This window comes from Stegostoma tigrinum, chromosome 2 (genome assembly GCF_030684315.1).
Source record: "Stegostoma tigrinum isolate sSteTig4 chromosome 2, sSteTig4.hap1, whole genome shotgun sequence".
Lineage (NCBI taxonomy): Eukaryota > Metazoa > Chordata > Chondrichthyes > Orectolobiformes > Stegostomatidae > Stegostoma > Stegostoma tigrinum.
This window is the reverse complement of record NC_081355.1, coordinates 74,011,828-74,032,333: the sequence shown is the minus strand read 5'-3', so window position 1 is coordinate 74,032,333 and position 20,506 is coordinate 74,011,828. Positions and strand designations below refer to the sequence as shown.

Here is a 20,506-nt window from a genome sequence, read left to right as displayed (position 1 = left end):
TAAGTGGATTGGCCATGCTAAATTGCATGTACTGCCCAGGGCTGTTTGAGTTAGGCATGTGAAATGCAGGGTTAGGGGAAGGGGTGTGGGTGGGATACTCTTTGGAAGGTTGGTGTAGACTTGTTGGGCCGAATGGCCTGTTTCCACTCTGTAGGGATTCTACGATATTTCAATCTAGTCATCTTTCGCTCTCCTCAATCAAGTGATACAAACCTAGCCTGTCAAATCTTTCTTCATAGGACAGCACCTGCCCAACCATTCCACATATTAGACTAGTAAACCTTTTCTGAACTGTCACCAATGCATTTCCATTATATTAAATAAAATGTCCATTTATATAAATTGTAAGCAGTTGAGGTCCCAGCACCGATGCCTGCAGCATACCACTCGTTACATCTTACCAAATTAAAAAGGACCCATGTCTTCTGCTTCCTGTTGGTCAGCCAATCTTCTGTGCGCACCAGATGTGACCTTACATCACCAGCCTTTAACTTCTGTATTAAGCTTTCATACAATACCTTATCAAATGTCTTCTGGACATCTATGTACAGTATAGCAACCATTCCCCTTTTGTGTTACCTCCTGAAGGAATGCCAATAGATCACTAAAAATGTGATTTCTCTTTCAAAGAAGTATGTTGCTGCTACTCGATTATCTTGAAGTCATCCAAGTGCAGAGTTGTAACTTCTTTAATAATAGCTTCTAACATTTTCTGTATGATAGATATTAAGCTAACTGGCCTTCGTATTTTGAATTTTGTCTCTCTTTTTAAGTAAAGCAGTTACATTTGCTCATTTCCAAGCTAACAAGAATCAAGGAAATTTTGGAAAATTAAAACCATACATCAACTATTTCACTAGCCTTTTAAATTGTCAGATGAAATCTCTCAGGTCCTGGGCACTTATTTGCTCATACCTTCAACATTTTACTAAGTATCACTTCTCTGGTGATCGTGATTTGCTTCAGTTCTTCTCCCATTTCCATTTGCTGAAGTATTACTGTTCTGAGATGTGATTTGTATCAACAATGGCGAAGACTGATGTCTTCAATTAAATTTGTTTAATTTCACTGTCATTCTCGTAAATTTCTATTGTTAAATATTTAGTCTCACTTTGTTAACTCTTCTTTTTTCTTTTGAAACTTAAACTTTTTTAATATTTCTGGTTAGATTTCTCTCAATCTCCATTTTTTCCCCCTTCATTAATTTCTTTCTCATTCTTTGCTGTTTTTATAGTTTTTTTTACAAACTTCTGGCCTGCCTCTATTTGCAGAACTGCGTACTTTTTTTTAAGTTTGATACAATCTTCAACATTTCTATTTAAACACAAGTAGTGGGTCTCAACTTTGCATTGTTCCTACCCATTGAAATATATCTGTCCTGTGCATTCTGAAATATCCTCTCCAATATCAGCCATTGCATCTTTATTGACCTCTGTTTTAAACTAATTACTCTGCTAAGTATGTTATAATACAGTGATTGATAATCAAGCATTTTTTGGGAAAGAAAAAATGGCCATTTAAATTGATCATTAGATTGAAAGTGGAAACCTCTTCTAATGGAATAGATTAATTTATCCGGGGGATAATCAGTTCTTTTGCAATAAATAGTGTAGCGATTGAGATTTTGATCAGTCTGTTGAACCATATGATTTTTGTTTTCATTGATTACCAGCACAGCCATTGGTTCCACCACTTCATAGGGGTTGGTGCATTCAGCTCTGGAGTTTTTGTTGACACAGTTGTGCAATGACATTCTATTAAGAATATTTTGGTGAGACCTAAATCCCATCAATAGATTCAGTTCAGCAGTGGCTGTTGATACAGCTATAATGAAGCAGTGAATTTTGTTTTAAATCAACAGTTATATGTGTTTCTAAGGGAATCCTTTAGTGAGGATTTTGAAAGGCTTATGAAATTGTGGAAATGGAGTGAGAATGGAAGGAAATTGCTAAGTTGGGTCACTGGTGAAGATATGAAAGGTTATGGAGGATATGGGAGGAAACAGGTACCTGGTCGGGGTGAAGGGTAAGCTCTATCAAGTACAGAGATGGAATGACATCCCGATGAATGCAAGTGGATCTTCTAATCTGCTCGACTTCTGCCTGTTTTGTTCGCATATCAGACATGCTTTCAGGGGTAGCAGTCCCATCTCTGACCACTCTATCTCCCAGTTTTAGTGGGCATTTCAGGCAGGAGGCATGATTGTGGCATTGGGAAATGGCTCAATAACCATCTCAAGGATTAAGATCTATTCAGAGTATTGCTAGCTCTTTTGAGATAGGTATTAAAAGAATAAGAAGCGGATGGCATCCAAATAAGTGCAAGGTTAGTTTTTGCACTCATGCTCCAGACTTGTTAGGCTTGGGTAGTTTGAGAGAAGGGCATCTAAATGACTGGCAGGTTTACAACATTCAGATCAGTATATACAGTGGCATTTTACCCCATTGCTATTAATTGATGGGACAAACACAGTCAATTCTATTTCAGGGCAGTGCACAGCAATTATAAACAAACTTTTACTTCTTTATTGTTTCAAAAGCTCCAATAATTTAAGTAGATGATTTTATGGCTCAGCAGCTACAATTATCTGGATAAGGCACTGAGATTAGTAATCTGTTTTACCCAGTCTCAGTTTTACATTGGAGTTAACTGGTTAGGGCATGAAATGGGATGCTAAGTCAATATCACCTCATTGACAAACCAATGTTGGGTTTCATTGTTTGGCTTCCGAGGGTCAGCCCAATGGAATAACAGTAGTGCTTCAGAAGGTGACTGCTAGTGAACAAGTCAACAATATGACATCTTACATGGACAGTTTCCATTCTAAAAGTTCATGCTGTAATGTTCAAATGAAAAAGAACAGATTTGTTAAAGCATCTCTTCTACTTAATGGTACATAAGAACGTCTTACCACTTCTCCTTTCAGTGGGTCATAGAACCTCTCTATAAGCTGCACAGATGTACTTTTCCCACAACCACTGCTGCCCACTAGTGCCAAAGTCTGTGCTTTTCCAACCTTGAATGACAGTCTTTCCAGCACTGGTACATCTGGACGACTCTGATATCTGAAGTAAACTTTGGAGAATTTCAAGTCACCATCGAAGTTTTTCTGTGATAAAACAAATGGGATGGGAAAGGTACATTCAGCAATGAGGATGTCCGAACAAAGAACAAAGAATAAAGACCAAAGAAAATTACAGCACAGGAACAGGCGCCTCGGCCTCCAAGCCTGCGCCGATTGAGATCCTCTGTCTAACCTGTCATCTATTTTCTAAGGGTCTGTGTCCATTTGTTCCCTGCCCATCCATGTACCTGTCCAAATATATCTTGTGTCTGCATCTACCACCTCCGCTGGCAACGTGTTCCACACTCTGTGTAAAGAACTTTCCACGCATATCTCCCTTAAACTTTCCTCCTCTCACTTTGAACTCATGACCCCTAGTAACTGAGTCCCCCACTCTGGAAAAAAGCTTTTTGCTATCCACCCTGTCTATACCTCTCATGATTGTGTAGACCTCAATCAGCTCCCCTCTGAACCTCCATCTTTCTAACGTAAACAATCCTAATCTACTCAACCTCTCTTCATAGCTAGCGCCCTCCATGCCAGGCAACATCCTGGTGAACCTCCTCTGCACCTTCTCCAAAGCATCCACATCCTTTTGGTAATGTGGCGACCAGAACTGTACGCAGTACTCCAAATGTGGCCGAACCAAAGTCCTATACAACTGCAACAATTTCTGTATTATGAGTTTTGCTTCCAATAAATATAATTTTGCATGCACATCAAAGGGTCCTGCCAATTCTCCAGGAACATCATTAGGTCTGTCTATTGACAATTCTTATTTATTTGAACATCAGCAGCAATGCTTGATTAAATTCCACATTTATGACAGATGTGATCAGTGGAACATAGAAAACAGAAGTAGAAATATTGAAAAATCGTTGAGAATGTACATTTGAACCCCTGCTTACTGCTTAGCAACATAAAGATAGGTCATCTTTCATTGTATACATCATGTTAAATAACAATCGAAAAATAACAATAATCTCATATGGGCTATGAAAGAAAAATCTTGTGACCCACAGTAAATCATTAATACATAGTGGGTGTATACACATACACACACACACACACAGACTTATTGAAATATTTATTGTTAATATTAGTTAAGCACTACCACACTTAGTCACACACAAAAAGCTGCAATTATTTCGAACAAGCACAGGGAGATTGCTTAGCTTTCTCAGAAATTAGCAGGCCATTCACAAAATTGTAAGAACACTGGATTTCAAAAATACAATTTCTGAGAATTTCGCTTGTTATTTGTGAAGAAAAATGGACAGTTTTGCAATTAAGATGAACATCCAATCTAATATTCAACTTGTTTGGCCATTTGGTCAAGATTTTTCAAATTTTCTACAGATTACCAAATTAGAGTGAAGTAACCTTTCCCAGAGAGAAAAAAAATAATTCCAGCAATAAGCAGTAAGTCCATTTGCAATAGAATGGCGGTGTATAACATATGCACACCAAGTATACATGCTACATAATGCCCTTTCTGCTAGTTCCCTAAACTATACAAAAAAGCAATTTTGTATTTAATTAAGATCAGAGACAATGGGAACTGAAGATGCTGGAGAATCCAAGATAACAAAGTGTGAAGCTGGATGAACACAGCAGGCCAAGCAGCATCCCAGGAGCACAAAAGCTGACGTTTTGGGCCTAGATCTTTCATCAGAGAGAGGGGGATGGGGAGAGGGTTCTGAAATAAATAGGGAGAGAGGGGGAGGCGGACTGAAGATGGATAGAGGAGAAGATAGGTGGAGAGAAGAGCAGTCCCTTCCCCCCACTGCATCCCAAAACCAGCCCAGCTCATCCCCGCCTCACTATCCTGTTCTTCCTCTCACCTATCTCCTCCTCCCACCTCAAGTCGCACCTCTATTTCCTACCCACTAACCTCATCCCGCCTCCTTGAACTGTCCGTCCTTCCCAGACTGACCTATCCCCTCCCTACCTCCCCACCTATACTCTCCTCTCCACCTATCTTCTCCTCTATCCATCTTCAGTCCGCCTCCCCCCTCTCCCTATTTATTTCAGAACCCTCTCCGATGAAGGGTCTAGACCCGAAATGTCAGCTTTTGTGCTCCTAAGATGCTGCTTGGCCTGCTGTGTTCATCCACCTTCACACTTTGTTATCTTTGTATTGAATTAATTTTGCTTTGCAGTCATGCAATTTGTAAAGCATCGACTAAAGCCATTCTCTCTGAAGCAACAAATACTTGAATTCAGTAGGGTAGAATCTACACTAATTGCTATACTGTGGTATTGCATTTCTATTATTCACTGAATGGTGGTAAATTTCGCAGAGATATGATAGATAAAATGGAGGAATCGTAACTCTGCAGGGCTTCATGTAAACCATATCACTGGAGTCTACTGATCAAAGATCAGGACTTTCTGTGGAAAATCATATCAATACATGTTTAACCTTCCAGGAAGGAAATTTACAATCTGATTTTACAGGCATTTATGGGAACAGTATGGAATATGGAATTTCAAATTAAAAATTGCATAAAAGACCTATATAACTACCTAAGGACAAAACAAGGAGAATGGATGAATCCAGGAAGATAAATGCTTCTAAACAGCAATTGGCAAAAATGTCAACAATTTGCATTTAATTGTGTACATATCAAAGAACAACATTGTTTGCAAATATTAAGTATTAATGTCATCTACTGTTTGGTCTGATTCTTAGATCTTAAAACATATTTAATTTCTGGTTAGATTCTTGCAAATAAAATACTCACTAGCTTCTGTCCATCATTGCTGTCACTGTCTATAGCTGGCACACGCTCAAATAGTGCAAAGAGATTCATTGCAGCAACTTTTGCCTTTGCATAATCAGGAGCAAAAGAACTGCTCTGTCCAATTGCTACAGCACCATACACAATGGCATTAAAAACACTGTAAAATGAATTCAGAAAACTTTTCAGACATAGTACTGTACAAATTCTTACATCATTAAGTCAAAGTTAACAGATACATAATTACATATTTTGCTGAACAAAAACTTTTAAAATTGTCTTCTAGCCCAAACAAGTCATGTAATTGAACAGCAACATAAATATACTTCAAGTGCCAGTTCAACAGCCCTAATATAAAAAAGTGATTCTCAATACAAAGTTAATCCCACCATTATCAAATTCAGAAATGTCAACACTAAGAATTTGGTTCAACTCCCTACAATGTAGGAAAATCACATCACTTTCATTCTCTCTCATCACTTCCTTTTGGTGAAATCCTGCTGTATTTAAATGCCTTTCAGACGCTTAATTGGCAGATCCTGGACAATTCACATAACTGAGTAGATTCATGAATTAAAACCTGGAGAATGATACTTCAAGCATTTTGAATGTATTGAAAACTAAAATTAATTACCCTGATGGACAAAAATAGCAGGCACAATTCATGCTACTTACAGGAAAACACCTTCTACATCCATTGCATTTATTGATATCAGGAATGCACCAAATCGGAAACAAGCAGCGTAGCTAAAGTATTGGATAGCCTGGCTCAGTGCAAAGGCAAAACCATAGACCTGGGATTTCTTTTTAGCATTTCTGCAAAACATGCACAGTGTTAAGGTGCATTCAATCCAGAGCATGCACAACCTGATATTTGCATACATATGACAGAGATTCACAATGGGTATTTAATTCACATTTTCTGCGTCAGATCATAAAAAAACCAACATATTTTACAACATTTAGGCAGAAATGATGTTAAACTTCAAACTTAATTACACAGGTTAAAAAAAAAGTGGTTGAAAGGAGATGAGGACAACATACTGGGCTGAATTTTATCAAAGTGACTGGAGTCTCATCCCTTAGCTGGATGGCGGGCAAGACTCCATCATCAGCTCCTTTTGGAGACATCCCATTGAATATAAAGCTTTTCAGGCACTTAAGTGAACAGCAGCAGACCTTCCCCAGATGGAAATCCTGCCACCTGAAGATGGGGATACCAAAAGCTCCTGACAATGCACTCACCAGAAGCTCAGCATCAACAAAAGGTCTAAGGACATGGGTAAGTAAGGCCAAAAGGAAGCTGCTTGGTGGATGTAAGGGGTTAGAATCACAAAAGTATTATGATGCAGTTGGACACTATTTGGGTCATTATAGCCGCATTGCTTATTAAATGTGCATCGTTACCTAGTGACAATCTCCTATACTTTTCCCATACCCTCACACATTATCTTTATCCAAATTATCATTCAATGCCCTCTTGATTGCCTCAATTGAACCTGTCTCCATCACACTTCCAGGCAGTATATTCCATACCTTAATTACTCACTGAGTAAATAATGTTACCCCTCGATTCCCAATTCCTTCTTTTACACATTACTTTAAATCTATGCTTCCTGGCCTCATTCCTTTTATGAACAGGAAAGGTTTCTCCCTGACTACTCTATCCAGCTGCTCATGATTGTGTAACCCTCCATCAGATCGCCTCTCAGTCTTCTTCTCTCCAAGGAAAACAACTCCTAATGTCGTCAATCTATCCTCATTACTGAGGCTTTTCAATCACTGGAACCATTCTTGTAAACTGCTTTTACACACTTTCCAAAGTGTTCACATGGGGTTAAGGGGAGAGAGTTCAGAAGAAAAAGCATTTGTGAGGCTCTCAATGGTCTTCTACGTGCCCATCCATCCGCTACCCCCCCCCCCCAACCCCACCCCTTTCCTTCTGGTGGACGAGGGATGCAACCTAGGAGCGTTCATTTTTATAGCCTCCCAACTTGGCGACTGTCATGGATTGACTATCAGGCGTGGTGGAGAAAGGGCCTTCAGAGGCATGAATTGTCAATTTAAGGCCCAATTGCAGTGTGTCAGGAAGGCTTTCCATCACTCCTAAGTGGAAGTTGGCAGGGATCACAATACACAGCCTGTGGCTCAATTAAATGACCTTGCCTGTAAATTCACCTGAGGGGAGGGCCAGACAATGTGCAATAGTCAATGAACCCTCAAAGGAAGGCAGGAAAGAGGATCATGGTTATCCTGCCATCATGAGTAGCTACCCATAGTCATTGGGCCAAAATAATTCATACAATCAATTGAAACAAAAATAAACTACATGCCCCTAAGAATGGGTTACAGTGCTCAGGGGCAGGGTGTAATTTTCATCAGAAGGGCCTCATCGAGCAGTTTTCATCAAGCAGACTTCGCAGGCACTAGCCACATGGGGTGGTTCTCATCAGGTGGCCCTTGTGGTCAGCAGCCCCCATTGAGCAGTCTTCAGAGACTTCTCCTCCAGATGGAAGATGAACCAGATGAAGAGGAGAAAGATCTGAGCAAGCATTCACTAAGGCCTCAGCTCGAGAGCAGAAGGCTACCCCACTACAAGACCAAAACTGAAATAACTCCAGAAAGGCTGGTATCTTGTCAACCTCTCAAATGCTGTCTGGGCAATTAGGGATGGGTAATAAATGCTGCCTGGCTAGGGATGCCCTCATCCTATGAATGAATATAAAAACTGAATATTGTGCCGCAAGGAGCTATGTGCAATAGCTCATATACAATCCAATTCTGAATTTGCACTGAGTTTCTTGCAGATGTGCCTTTTTTTAAAATTCCAGTGAATGTCAAACAACATTTATGATAATTATTTATGATTTAATTTTAATAACTATATCTAGATTTATGTACCGGTATGGTAACTCCAAATTTTCACTGTATGTCTTTTCAAACGTTGGTTCCACAGTCAAAGAAACAACAGTACGAATATTTTCCACAGCTTCTGTTGCTACCTTTAAATTAAAATTACAGTTAAGCATTATTTACAATGTCAAAATTTCAATGCTTGGCAATGAAATCAGTATTTTTTCTTACTAAATATGCACCAACTCAACATATTAATTTCACAAATCAATTTTCTCTCTTTTTTGACAATTTATTTTTTGCTAAGCAGCATCCCTGCACCCTGTAGTATTTCTCAACGAGAATCCATGCCTCTGAAATCCCGTTCATTCACTTCCCACAGTGACCTGTAAAAGAGTTAGGCTGATTCACTGCAATCCCTTTTTATGGGCAATTGTGAACCATTTGCTTGTTATTGGAATATTAGCCTTCAAGAAGAGAACAGCAAGTATGATTTCAGTCCCTATAAATTGTATATTCTCTGCAATATTCAATGAGGTCACAAGCAACACATTAAGTGTGCTGGAGGGCATTAAAAAATTGTGCAGGAAAGAAACTTCAGCACATGCTCACAGGGCCTACAAGAAAGTCAATAGATGGTTTCAAAATGCCCATTTCTAAAATAACCTAGCAATGAGAAAGTGTTAACAATGTAAGTTTAAATTCTGAGGAGCTGTTTGAGCTGTTATGTTCAATGTGACAAACTATCCGATATAGGATCATATTTTGTCCCTGTACTTCAATTCAGGAGTCTATTCCGTTATTGAAATTATCGCTTAGTCATTACGCTGTAAATATCATGTTGTGTGCTGGCTAATATTCCATATGCACTTTAATAGACATGGCTGTCAAAGTGCATATACAGAAAATTATTTATTATATGATCAATTATCAGATTTTGCATGATTATGTGTATTAATGTGTTCAAGTTGCCAAAAAAAAAACTGTCAAACAACTTAAGATATGGGATCAATTGAAAGAATATCACACATTGATTTTTTTTAAGCAACAAGAGTGCATTTTAAAGCAATGTCAACAGCAGACACATATCTTTATCAACATGGCTCCTGAGATTTGCCCATGGTGGATGTTTGCTGAGTTGGCATGGATGGGGAAGGGTATAGCTTGTTGGCTGGGGCAAAGGATTGGTGTGAGTTGATGCTCACTTGGTACAGGGCTACAGAGGGCTAGGATGGTGGATACAATGCCACAGGACATTAGAATCAGGCATTATGGGGGTAGGTAGGGTGGAACCAAGTCACTTCAAAGGAATGAGAAGCCTTTGGGACAGCCAAGATGTATACAGTAATAGAAGTGTATGAGGTGGCATGCAAGATATGTGAGGTGGATAGACAGCATATGGTGGCATAACATTTGTGGAGTTGGCTGTAGGAATGAGTGGAGAGGCATAGGGATGCATGGGAGTGAGTATGAGGAAGCATGGCTTGGCACAGATGGGGATTGGGCATTGTCTGGGAAGAAGGAAGTGAGTGCCGAAGAATTTTTTTTAAAATTAAGCCGTTGTACAATATCAATGCACAAATACAGGTCCTGTGCATCCATTGTTAGTAGCCTCTGTTTTTATTCTGGGTGTGCTCAACCCACTTCCCTAGGAACCCCATCAACAAACGTTCAACCTTCCAGAGCACTTTCCCAGACTGGATTTGTGCACCCCTCAGCCAGGAGCGAAAGTGTGGACTTGAACATTTGAACTGTATATGTGTGTGGCTGTGTATGTGTTTGTATGGGTGTAGATGTGGATGAGTGACAACTGATGAGTTTACACACTCATTTCTCCATGCTACTTTGTCAAAGAGGGATAAAATATTGTGTACAAAAAATTAGGTTATATATCCATATAGTCATCACACTACATGCTTCAACATTTAATGATCCGTATATTTGAGATTAATCAGGCTGTGGTGACTTTACCTTTCCAGCTGCTTCAAGCTCTTTTTTATCACGACTTGTGTATCCAGTTAGAGATTTCATTTCAACCACTCCGGCCACAGCAAGGATGGGCACTATAGCTAGGACCAACAAACTCATCTGCCATCCAAATATGAATGAAATAATAACAGCAGATCCCATGCTTGCGATATTTTGTGCTATTAGTCCTAATCTTGAGCCTACAGTCTGAAATGAAATAAAAATTGATATACATTCTATAAGAAGTTTATCTAATTATTTCCTCAGACAGTAAGGGGAGAGTGCCAAGAATTAATGTCTATCCTGTACACCGTTTGCCTTTGTGCTTCTGTTACTTTGTTATATCCTTCCATCCTTCCAAAATTTTCTTAAGTGTCTTTGAATTTGGCCATTTCCTTATGTTCTTATTTTAACCTTTTCTACCTGCTGCTTAGTGCCTGATCCTCCATTGTGCTTTGGCAACTCACACATCCGTGGAACCTGTCTGCCTCTGATGCCACACATTTCCATGAGATGAAGCAGGCCATTTGACCCATCAAATCCACACAGACCCTTCGAAGAGCATCCCACCCACATCCACTCCTGTACCCTATAATCCTACATTTCCCATGGCTAATGCTCCTAACTCACACATCCCTGGACATGATGGGCCATTCAGCATGGCCAATCCATCTAACCCTGCACATCTTTGGGCTATGGGAGGAAACCAGAGTGATGAAGGAAACCCATGCAGATACAGGGAGAATGTGCAGACTTCACACAGACAGTCACCCGAGGATGGAATCAACCTGGGGCCACTGGTGTGAGGCAGCGCTCCTAACCACTGAGCCACGTTGTCACACCTGATGGGATAATAAGACTGAAAATTCTCCCCCAGTCCTTCTTTAAGGAAGGGTCACCAGACCCGAAATGTTAACTCTGATTTTTCCTTCAACGATGCTGCCAGATCCCAATTTACAGTTTCCGTGGTTCTTTCAGTTTTAATAGAATTTGGAAGGCTGCTCTCTTGTCTCCAATAACTAGCACTGGTAAAGGACTCATTTCTTTATTTAAAACAAAGAAACGGGGCATAATTTATGGAAATCTCAAGAAATAAACTAGTTTGAGCAGATGATTACCAGGAAAGGCTGTGCAGGCCAAGACATTGAGTGTATTTAAGATAGACATAGACAGTTTCTTGATTATTTGGGGGAATTAAAGGTTATGGGGAGAAGAGTTTGAGAAATATATCAGCCATGATTGAATGGATGGATCGAATGGTCAAATTCTGCTCCTATGTCTGATGGTCTTATGATCCATACTTTCAATGGCATTGGAAAGACAATGTAGAGCTGACCAGATAGGCACAGCTAGAATGCCTTATAGGAACTGGCGAGACAAGTCACTTTGGAGAACTGCTACAGTGCTTGTTGGCACACCCAACCCAAGACAAGGTAGTGTCGAGTTGGAGACTCTCTATAATGGGTTTTCTCATTATGCAGCGGGAGACAGGAGTATTTCTTTTGGTTCCTCATTAGGTCTGTCACCAGCACAGAGTAATGTCTGTATTTTTACCTCAATTTTCATGGATCGTGGTAGTTAGACCTGGCATGACCTGCTGAAAACCTTTAAGTGGGAAGTAATCTAAAAATGGTTTCTGAAGGTCTCAAGGGAGAACACCTCAGTTATTTCCTTCAGCAGCTTCTTTCATTGAGAGATTAAGGCATGAGACAGTTGGCAAGTGTAATGGGGATTTAGTAAGATCCAGTTTAGTTGTACTTTTACCTAAGTACATGTCCACAAAATCTTATGGATTTACGTCAAGCTGAATTTCATTTTATCTCACCGCACCACCCATAAGTTAAGCAAAAGTCTCATTCATACACTTTGATAGGGTGGCTCCCAAAGATCAGCACAGTTTGTCTGGTCCTGAGGAAATCCTCAGCGATGGTTTTCCCCTACTTCCCAGGAAACTTCAACAGCTGCACTTGCACTTACAGCCAGAAAGATTCACAGGCCCGCTGTTCATGCAGAGGCAAAGCCAAGGACATGGAAATCTTGCTGAATTATTCCACTTGCTGCCATGCAGCTGAGATGTCAAACTGAATACACTTTGGCATCTAGGTAGGAAGTTACTCGCACAAACCTTCAGGGATGCTCATGGAAATTGGGGGATGGTGGAGCTGTAGAAAATGGGAAGTGTAGAGAGGTTTGATCAGACACTAGGTTTGGGTGAATGGGGTGACAGAAATCAACGTGGGACTGGCATTGTTGAAGATTGGGTTTTGGAGTGGCAGTAAAGGAGAAATTAACTGCTATCATAGTATGGAGAGGAAATTGATGCTGAGATGGATGGGACTGTGAGAGTAGAGTTCTGTGATCAAGGTATTAGGGAGGTAGAAAGATCATCAGCAGCAGTAGGGAGGTCAAATGCTTCCTTGAGGAATCTGGGATAATACCTTTTGCTCTGATTTGCCCAAAGGACTAAAGCAATTTCTTGTAATGCAACCTCTTTATTGAAGTACATAATTATACTCGAAAACACAGTTCTCATTCCAAGCAATCATACAACACATCCATGATCCTGTCAGATAACATTAGTTGAAATCAGTGATTTCAGAAGCTGATAATGTATGATAAATGCAGAACTTTGGAATGTGTACAGAAAGCAGGTTACGCACTGTTTGGACTTGCGATGCCTCTGTTGCCAGTCTTGTGGTGAGGGCACCAGTGCTGTTTTTCTTATCATCAAACCAAGCAACCTCCTAGAGACAGAATGAAGCAGAGACCATGAATGGAATGGGGAAGCAAAATGAAATATTGCTAGCACTTACAATTCCTGATTTGTGGATCGCTATACAGTTTGACAATTTTGACTTTTGTCAACACATAATGCATGAAAATACATTGACTGTGTGTGTGTCTGTGTGTATCTGTGTGTGTGTGTTTGACTGTGAGCGTATCTGTGTGTGTGTATTTCTGTGTGTCAGTGTGCGTGTGCACGCGTGTGCGTGTGCACGCGTGTGCGTGTGCGTGTGCGTGTGCGTGTGCGTGTGCGTGTGCGTGTGCGTGTGTGTATGAATTCAGTGAGTTTTAGTTTAGGCTATACTGCTGTACATCTTATAGCTACAACATTAATTTAAATAGAGCATTTAATGTTTTAGAAATTTTTCATGGTGTTCCTCAGGAAAATTGTGAATATATAAAACCATTTACACAAGGAGAATAAAAGGCAAAGCAACCAAAAACCTGACAGAAAAACTGCATCTTTTAAAAAAAAGAGAGAATGAAGATTGGCAAATACTTGTCTGATATTCTGATTTAGTACTTGGCAGAGGCTTGGAACAGAATTGTTGATAAACACATTCATGAGCTGCGTCATACTAGCAGAAATTCTCATTTCCTTTAGTGGACACGTAAAACAAATTTTCATTACATGTAATCACTTCAAACCTGTTGATGTAAATGGATGTTTAGAGAGTGCCACAGAAGTTATACTTTAAAAAGACACAGGTGGAATGCCATAGTTTAGAGATCATCAAAAGCAGCAGAAAAACCAAGGCAGAGGCAGAATCAGGCCAGTTGCCAAATGTCAGTCTTGGTGAGATACATTGACAGAAGCTCATATGGGGGTCAACATGACATCAGCCTTTCAAACAGATTGTTGTAGACTCAGGCATTTGCTCAGGAGTGGCATGGAATTGATAGCCAGGGAACTGAACACTATTTTTTGCAGGAACTCTCTCATCATGAGATGACACTAAGGAAATATTGCTTATTGTGTAAACATTTCTCAGCCTACTCCTTTTGAAACAATTTAAATTCAGTCCGGTTTTAGACCCAAGAAGAGTTCAGGCACATCACATCATGTTGCATCTCAATTACTAACCTGACGTAACATTGATTTGAAGGCCAAATATCGCAGTTTCTGAGTGAGGATTTCTCCAGCCTTTCCAAACATAAAACCCTGAAAACAACAAAGCAAATTTTCAAATGATATTTTTCAGATCATTTTCCAAGTACCAAAACATTTCAAAAAGCCAAACATAAACTTGTAAAATCGTTAAATTGTTAACAGATTGTGGTGATCTATGCTATCATGTTCATTAACTTTTCAAAATTAGCATTAAATTTTCATATATCTGTTAGTGTCATTGTTCATTGACCATGTGAAACAAAATTGGGCGTTAGGCCCTGAGGGTCTGAGTTTCCAAACCGGAAACTGGCAAGTCTCTATAATTTCAGGACCATATAGCATCTCACACTTACTATCTATATAGTGATAATATTATACCATTAAGTTTCCACCACTATAGGTTGTCCTTTCCATCAGACGTATAGCCTCAAACAGTACTTATACATTGCATTTTTTATTGCTTTTTACCCATACATGGTCAACTCACTGATGGTTAGTTTGTATCCAAATGAAAATAAAAGTATTTGTCTGGTAGTGTTTAAGGTACTGTCTCCAATTTCCACTCTTGAATTATCTCTCACATCCTGGAGACATCAACTAGTGCAGCTGTATACAAGTGATTATGAAACAGCAAGGGAAGAAAGCATTTTATGAGTTTTTTTTTAATCAGTCCCCTAACAGTAGTTGTAGTGTAGAGCACAGTATAAATCAGGAAATTAGAGGTTCATGTAGTAAGGGTAATATATTTATGTAAAGCATTAATATTTATAAAAGCTGGACAAAACAAATTTGTAATGGAAGAGGACATAGAGTGTGTCCAAGATTGTTTTCTGGATCAGTAGGTTGAAGAATCAATTATGAATAGATTGTTTGGATCTAGTGTTGTACAACGGGAAAAGGTTGATTAATAACCTTGTAATACAGGGTTCTCTAGAAAAGGGTGGCCATTGTATGCTAGAACATTGTAATGAGTTTGGAAGTTATTTGATTGAGTCCAAAATGAGGGACTTATACCTAAACAAAACAAAGTGATTCAACTATGAGGAAAGAGTTAACTGAAGTTGATTGGGAAACTACATTAAAAGATATACGCCCAGATTTTATGGTTGCCGGAGATAATAGGAACTGTAGATGCTGGAGAATCCGAGATAACAAAGTGTGGAGCTGGATGAACACAATAGGCCAAGCAGCATCTTAGGAGCAGAAAATCTGACGTTTTGAGCCTATGCCCTTCCTCAGAAATGGGGTAGGGGGAGATGGTTCTGAAATAAATAAGGAGAGAGGGGGAGGCGGATCAAAGATGGATAGAGGAGAAGATAGGTGGAGTGGAGACAGACAAGTTAAAGAGGCAGGGATGGAGCCAGTAGAGGTGAGTGTGGGTGGAGAGGTTGGGAGGGGATAGGTCAGTCTGGGGAGGATGGACAGGTCAAGGAGGCAGGATGAGGTTAGTAGGTAGGAAACCGGGGTATGGCTTAAGGTGGGAGGAGGGGACAGGTGAGAAGAAGAACAGGTTAGGGAGGCGGGGACAAGCTGGGCTGATTTTGGGATGCAGTAAGGGGAGGGGAGATTTTGAATCTTAAGAAATCCACGTTGATACCATTGGGCTGCAGCATTCCCAAGCGGAATATGAATTGCTGTTCCTGCAACCTTCGGGTGGCATCATTGTGTGTATCCTGGGCCTCCTGCAGTGCCACAAATTAGTACATTCTATCTGTCACTACAGTAGAAAACACAAAACTCATTCTGGAATAAAGTGACGAACCAAATGTTTCACAAGAAAGATGAACTTAAAGAAATGATACTGGATAAACCAAATAATTAAATAGCAACAAACATTCTGAAACTGACAAGCATGTTTGTGCATACAACTCAAATGGGCTTATCAGAAGAATAATCATTTTTGATCAGACTACTATGGCTATGCCTGAGTAGCTTAACTTTGCACAATTAAAAATAATTTTAAAAGATAAAAGTATGGTTGACAGTCTGAAAAAAATAGTGGCTAGCACTGTTGGTCCTAGATCTTCAGATCTTCTCTGATACTAATCCATTTGAGAAAAATGGGTCATTGCCAGAATTAAAGTAACATTGATGGGAATATATGATTTTCATAGTCAAACATTGACACTGGCAGTCCAGTAGAGCTTCCTGCAGACAAAATATACTTCTTTTTTGTGCATTTATTTTCTTCTGAGGCAGTACCTCATGATCAAGGAAGATAATTGGTCCATTCCTAGATAATTGGTAAGTCAAACGTGCCATTAGCAGCCTCTGTCAGGGTAGGTGATACTTGAAGGGTAAGGTTGATGAGATTTGAATGCTCTCCCAAAAACCCATTTTGCCTCCACACTTACCCAATAAAGACTTGCATTACGTTCAGTGTCTTTCAATTTCAGCCACTCCTGAGTTGGCAGCTATGCTTCCTCATTCAGGGGTACTTTGAGGTCTTCCCTAAGTATTTCAGCAGTCTTTCTAGGTGTCTCTTGCCACAACCAAGCTCCAAATACAGGAATGGTGCCAGGCTTATCTCCAACCCAGTTGAGCTGGTTTTGAGCGGTTAGCATCTTGATGCTGAAGACTAAGCAATTTGGGTTTAGGAAAAATACTGCTGTTGGACTGCCTTTTTTGTCACTTGACCAATGCCTTTTCTACTGCTTGTTGTCCAAGACTCTGAAGTCCTACAGAAACATGGCAATCAGAATTGCCTGTTAAATTATGACTTTAGTCTTGAGTTTGACATCTTGGTTCTCAAATAATCAGAATGCAGGACTCGAACCCAGCTCCTCACACAAAAGTTATGTGTATTATAAACTGCTGACTTGAAGAGCATAAATGCAGAGGCTTTTAAATATTTCCATAGACAACTAAATTGCATGTGGCTATCTTTATGTCCTGAGTATATTTCACATGCTGAATGTGAAAACTTTGAATGAATGTAATTTTCCAATCCTTTTCACATTTTTGCTCTGCTAAATGTTTAAAATCCACAGGAGCATTTTTGTCTGTTCATTTTATTTTAACTAATTTTTAATGCTATTTCTCTTCTGTTTGATTTGATGACTTTATCCCTGGATGTTATTGTTTGGTCAACACAATACTTAGAATATTGCATATGATAAAGATTTTTCAATATTTTGCATGATAGTGAGCCATCTTAATCTCCAAATCTCCCAACAACTTGTTTTTTATTTGTTGCAGTCACTTGGAAATAAAATGCAACTACCTTGATACATTATTAAATATATTATTCGCAGCATAAGATACTTACTTGTAAGAAATATGTAACAAAGGAAACTATACCGATAACAAAGAATAAAATAGAGTAAAGATCTGCTTGTTGCCTGATCACTGCTGTATCAGTTTCAGTAAAGATCTGGAGGAAGAAACAAAATGGATTAACTTTGAAAGATTAAACTGTATTTTAGTTAAGAGATAAATAACATTAGGAGAAAAAATCTGCAAGTGTTGTGGCTGTAATGTAAAAAATACTGATCACAATTGCTTCATTGTCCCATTGTCAGATATCTGCTGCTCGTTGTCTTCATCTCACAGGAATTATATCTTGCTGTGAAATTTTAATTTTGAATACTTTATGCCAATTGCTCTATATTAATGAAATGTGTTAACCCTTAAATAAAATAAATGTCCCTTCCCACACTTATCCTAGGCTTCCCCAGTTCCCCTTCCCAGCCCCAGTCCCAGCCCCAGCCCCAGCCCCAACCTCAGCCTAAATTCTGTGAAATAACTAAGAAATTGGTTACCAATGAGGTGATGCACAACAGCAGTGGAGAATAAGCCTCACATAAGGTTGCAGGTGCTCTTTAATACCAAAAGATTTGTTTATTGCATCTATAAAGTTAGAAAGACCTTAACACAAACAGTGAAATAAAGTTTAACCTGTTTCCGAGTATGATTTTACAGAACATTACGGAAATTCAAGCCAAGAGCAATTTCACTCCTATCTCCACACTTCGTTTCTACATAACTGGCTCCTCTCAGTTTCTCTTCCTTGGATTGTAGAGCCAACTTTACAATTGCTTTCTTAGTCTGCTAACACAAACCATTCACAATTCTGAAAGCCTAAACTTTTTCAGTTCTAACAATTTGAAGATTTCTGTATAAACTCTCCTGCCTTGAAATTTAAAACTCTTTGGAGATAGTGACTGGTTCCCCTGAACTAAAACTAAATTTGCTTCTGATCTCAACTCCCAATTCTTTTGACCTCGAATATTCCAACTTACATTTTGAAGTCAAAATTAAACTTATTGCCTTAATGTGTTTTCACCATCTGTCACAAACTCGACAACATTTATCCATCAGCACAGCAAGGGTTCCTCTCAGGCACTTGATTGCAGAGAGTCATTGAACATGGAAAAGGACCCTTTGGTCCAACCAGTCCATGCCGAAAATAATCCCAGATAAAACCAGTCCCACCTGCCTGCACTTAGTCAATATTGCTCCAAATATTACTTACTGTGTGCTTACCTAAATATCTTTAAAATATTATAAGTGCACTCACATTCACAACTTCCTCTAGAAGTTCGTTCCACATGTGAATCATTCACTGTGTAAAAAAAGACGCCCCTCGTGTCTTTTTTAAATGTCTCCCTTCACCTTAAAAATATGCTCTCTCGTCCTGAAATCCCCGACCCAAGGGGAAAAACATCTGCTATTCACCTGATTTATACCCCTCATCATTTAATAAACTTCTAAAAGGTCAGCCCTCAAATTCCTATGATCCAGTGTAAACTCCCATTTTATCTAGCCTCTCATTACGATTCAAACCCTCCATTCCCAGTGACATTCTGATAAATTGCTTCTGAACTGTCTCAGCTTAATAATATCCTTCCTGTAATAGAACGACACAGTGCCACAAAAGAGGTCTCACCAATGTTCTGTACAACCTCAACATCACAGCCCAACTCTGATATTCAAAAGTCTGAGTAATGAAGCCATGCGGGCTACACAGTCACATACTTTCTTGGAGTTGATGAACTTAAGTCATTTCTCCAAATTTAAGTTCAGCCTCGTTTTCTAAAAAAAAATAGTTCAGTTGATCTGACCTGCATTATCTGCCTACATTTTTAAATCCAAATCCCAAAATACAATATATATAAAACACAAAATAATGGCAGCAAACAACTAACTATATGCACTGAATAATGAAAATAAATATTTTTTAAAAAGTGTTGCATGCTTACACTAATGATCTTTGCAAATATAATGCAAAAGGCAGGATGAGTTGCTCCATTGATACTCGCACCTATGACTCCCAGGAATATGTAAGGCCACTCTGATTTGTTCAAGTTGAAAAGTTTCAGAAATGAAACACTTCGGAGCTTTTCTTCCTATTATTGGAAAAGACAAGAATCAGACAAATCTAAGTTTTTTGTTACATGTATATCAATGGATATTTCAGCCAGATACACATGCCACTGAACTTTTTTTGGTGAAGACAAGGTGGTCTAAAGAAAAAAATTAGTCACTTTGTGTTATCCTAAGGTGGAATATGAAATTCCAACCATCAGGAGATCAGAGCTCAGGCAAACTAGGACAGTTTAATCCAGCCGGATGACATTTTTTGGAGAATTGTGTGGTTAATAATATCAATCATACACACCAGTCACATGTAATGGTACCGGCCAAACCAGTTACTTCATTCGCCCATAAAACATATTGGAAAATGAGCGGGTGTTTCTGAACATCTGCTTTTACAGATTTTTGCTGCTTTGATTATTGATTCATTTTTGCACATCAGAACTCTCAACTAACCAGCGATGATCCTCCTTCAGGTGAAGAGGCTTTGATTTAGTCGAAGTTTGGAATTGAGGTGATGGCATAGCAACACAAAGATGGCATTTCCGAATATCAAAAACAATCAACGGAGATTTGGCAATTTGATATATGAGCCAGGCAGACTGGAATTAATTTAGGAAACTACATTATCAATTAGCTGAACAAAAAAAACGAAAGAACTGTGGA

General features: G+C 39.2%; 1 protein-coding gene across 11 annotated transcripts in view; it reads right to left on the bottom strand.

The window, feature by feature from the left end:
* LOC125462162 (ATP-dependent translocase ABCB1-like) overlaps nt 1-20,506 on the bottom strand; it is a 105,949-nt gene that overhangs the window by 15,404 nt on the left and 70,039 nt on the right. For all 11 annotated transcript variants that reach the window (XR_009447221.1, XM_059654627.1, XM_048551825.2 and 8 more), the window contains 9 exons: nt 19,726-19,872; nt 17,793-17,897; nt 14,498-14,575; nt 13,290-13,373; nt 10,633-10,836; nt 8,710-8,810; nt 6,484-6,624; nt 5,812-5,968; nt 2,912-3,109 (listed from right to left, as the gene is read on the bottom strand). Coding sequence is in view for 10 of the 11 variants with exons in the window: in XM_059654627.1 (XP_059510610.1) it covers nt 2,912-3,109; nt 5,812-5,968; nt 6,484-6,624; nt 8,710-8,810; nt 10,633-10,836; nt 13,290-13,373; nt 14,498-14,575; nt 17,793-17,897; nt 19,726-19,872 (1,215 nt within the window). In the remaining variant the exon portion in view is untranslated. The remainder of the gene's footprint in view (nt 1-2,911; nt 3,110-5,811; nt 5,969-6,483; nt 6,625-8,709; nt 8,811-10,632; nt 10,837-13,289; nt 13,374-14,497; nt 14,576-17,792; nt 17,898-19,725; nt 19,873-20,506) is intronic.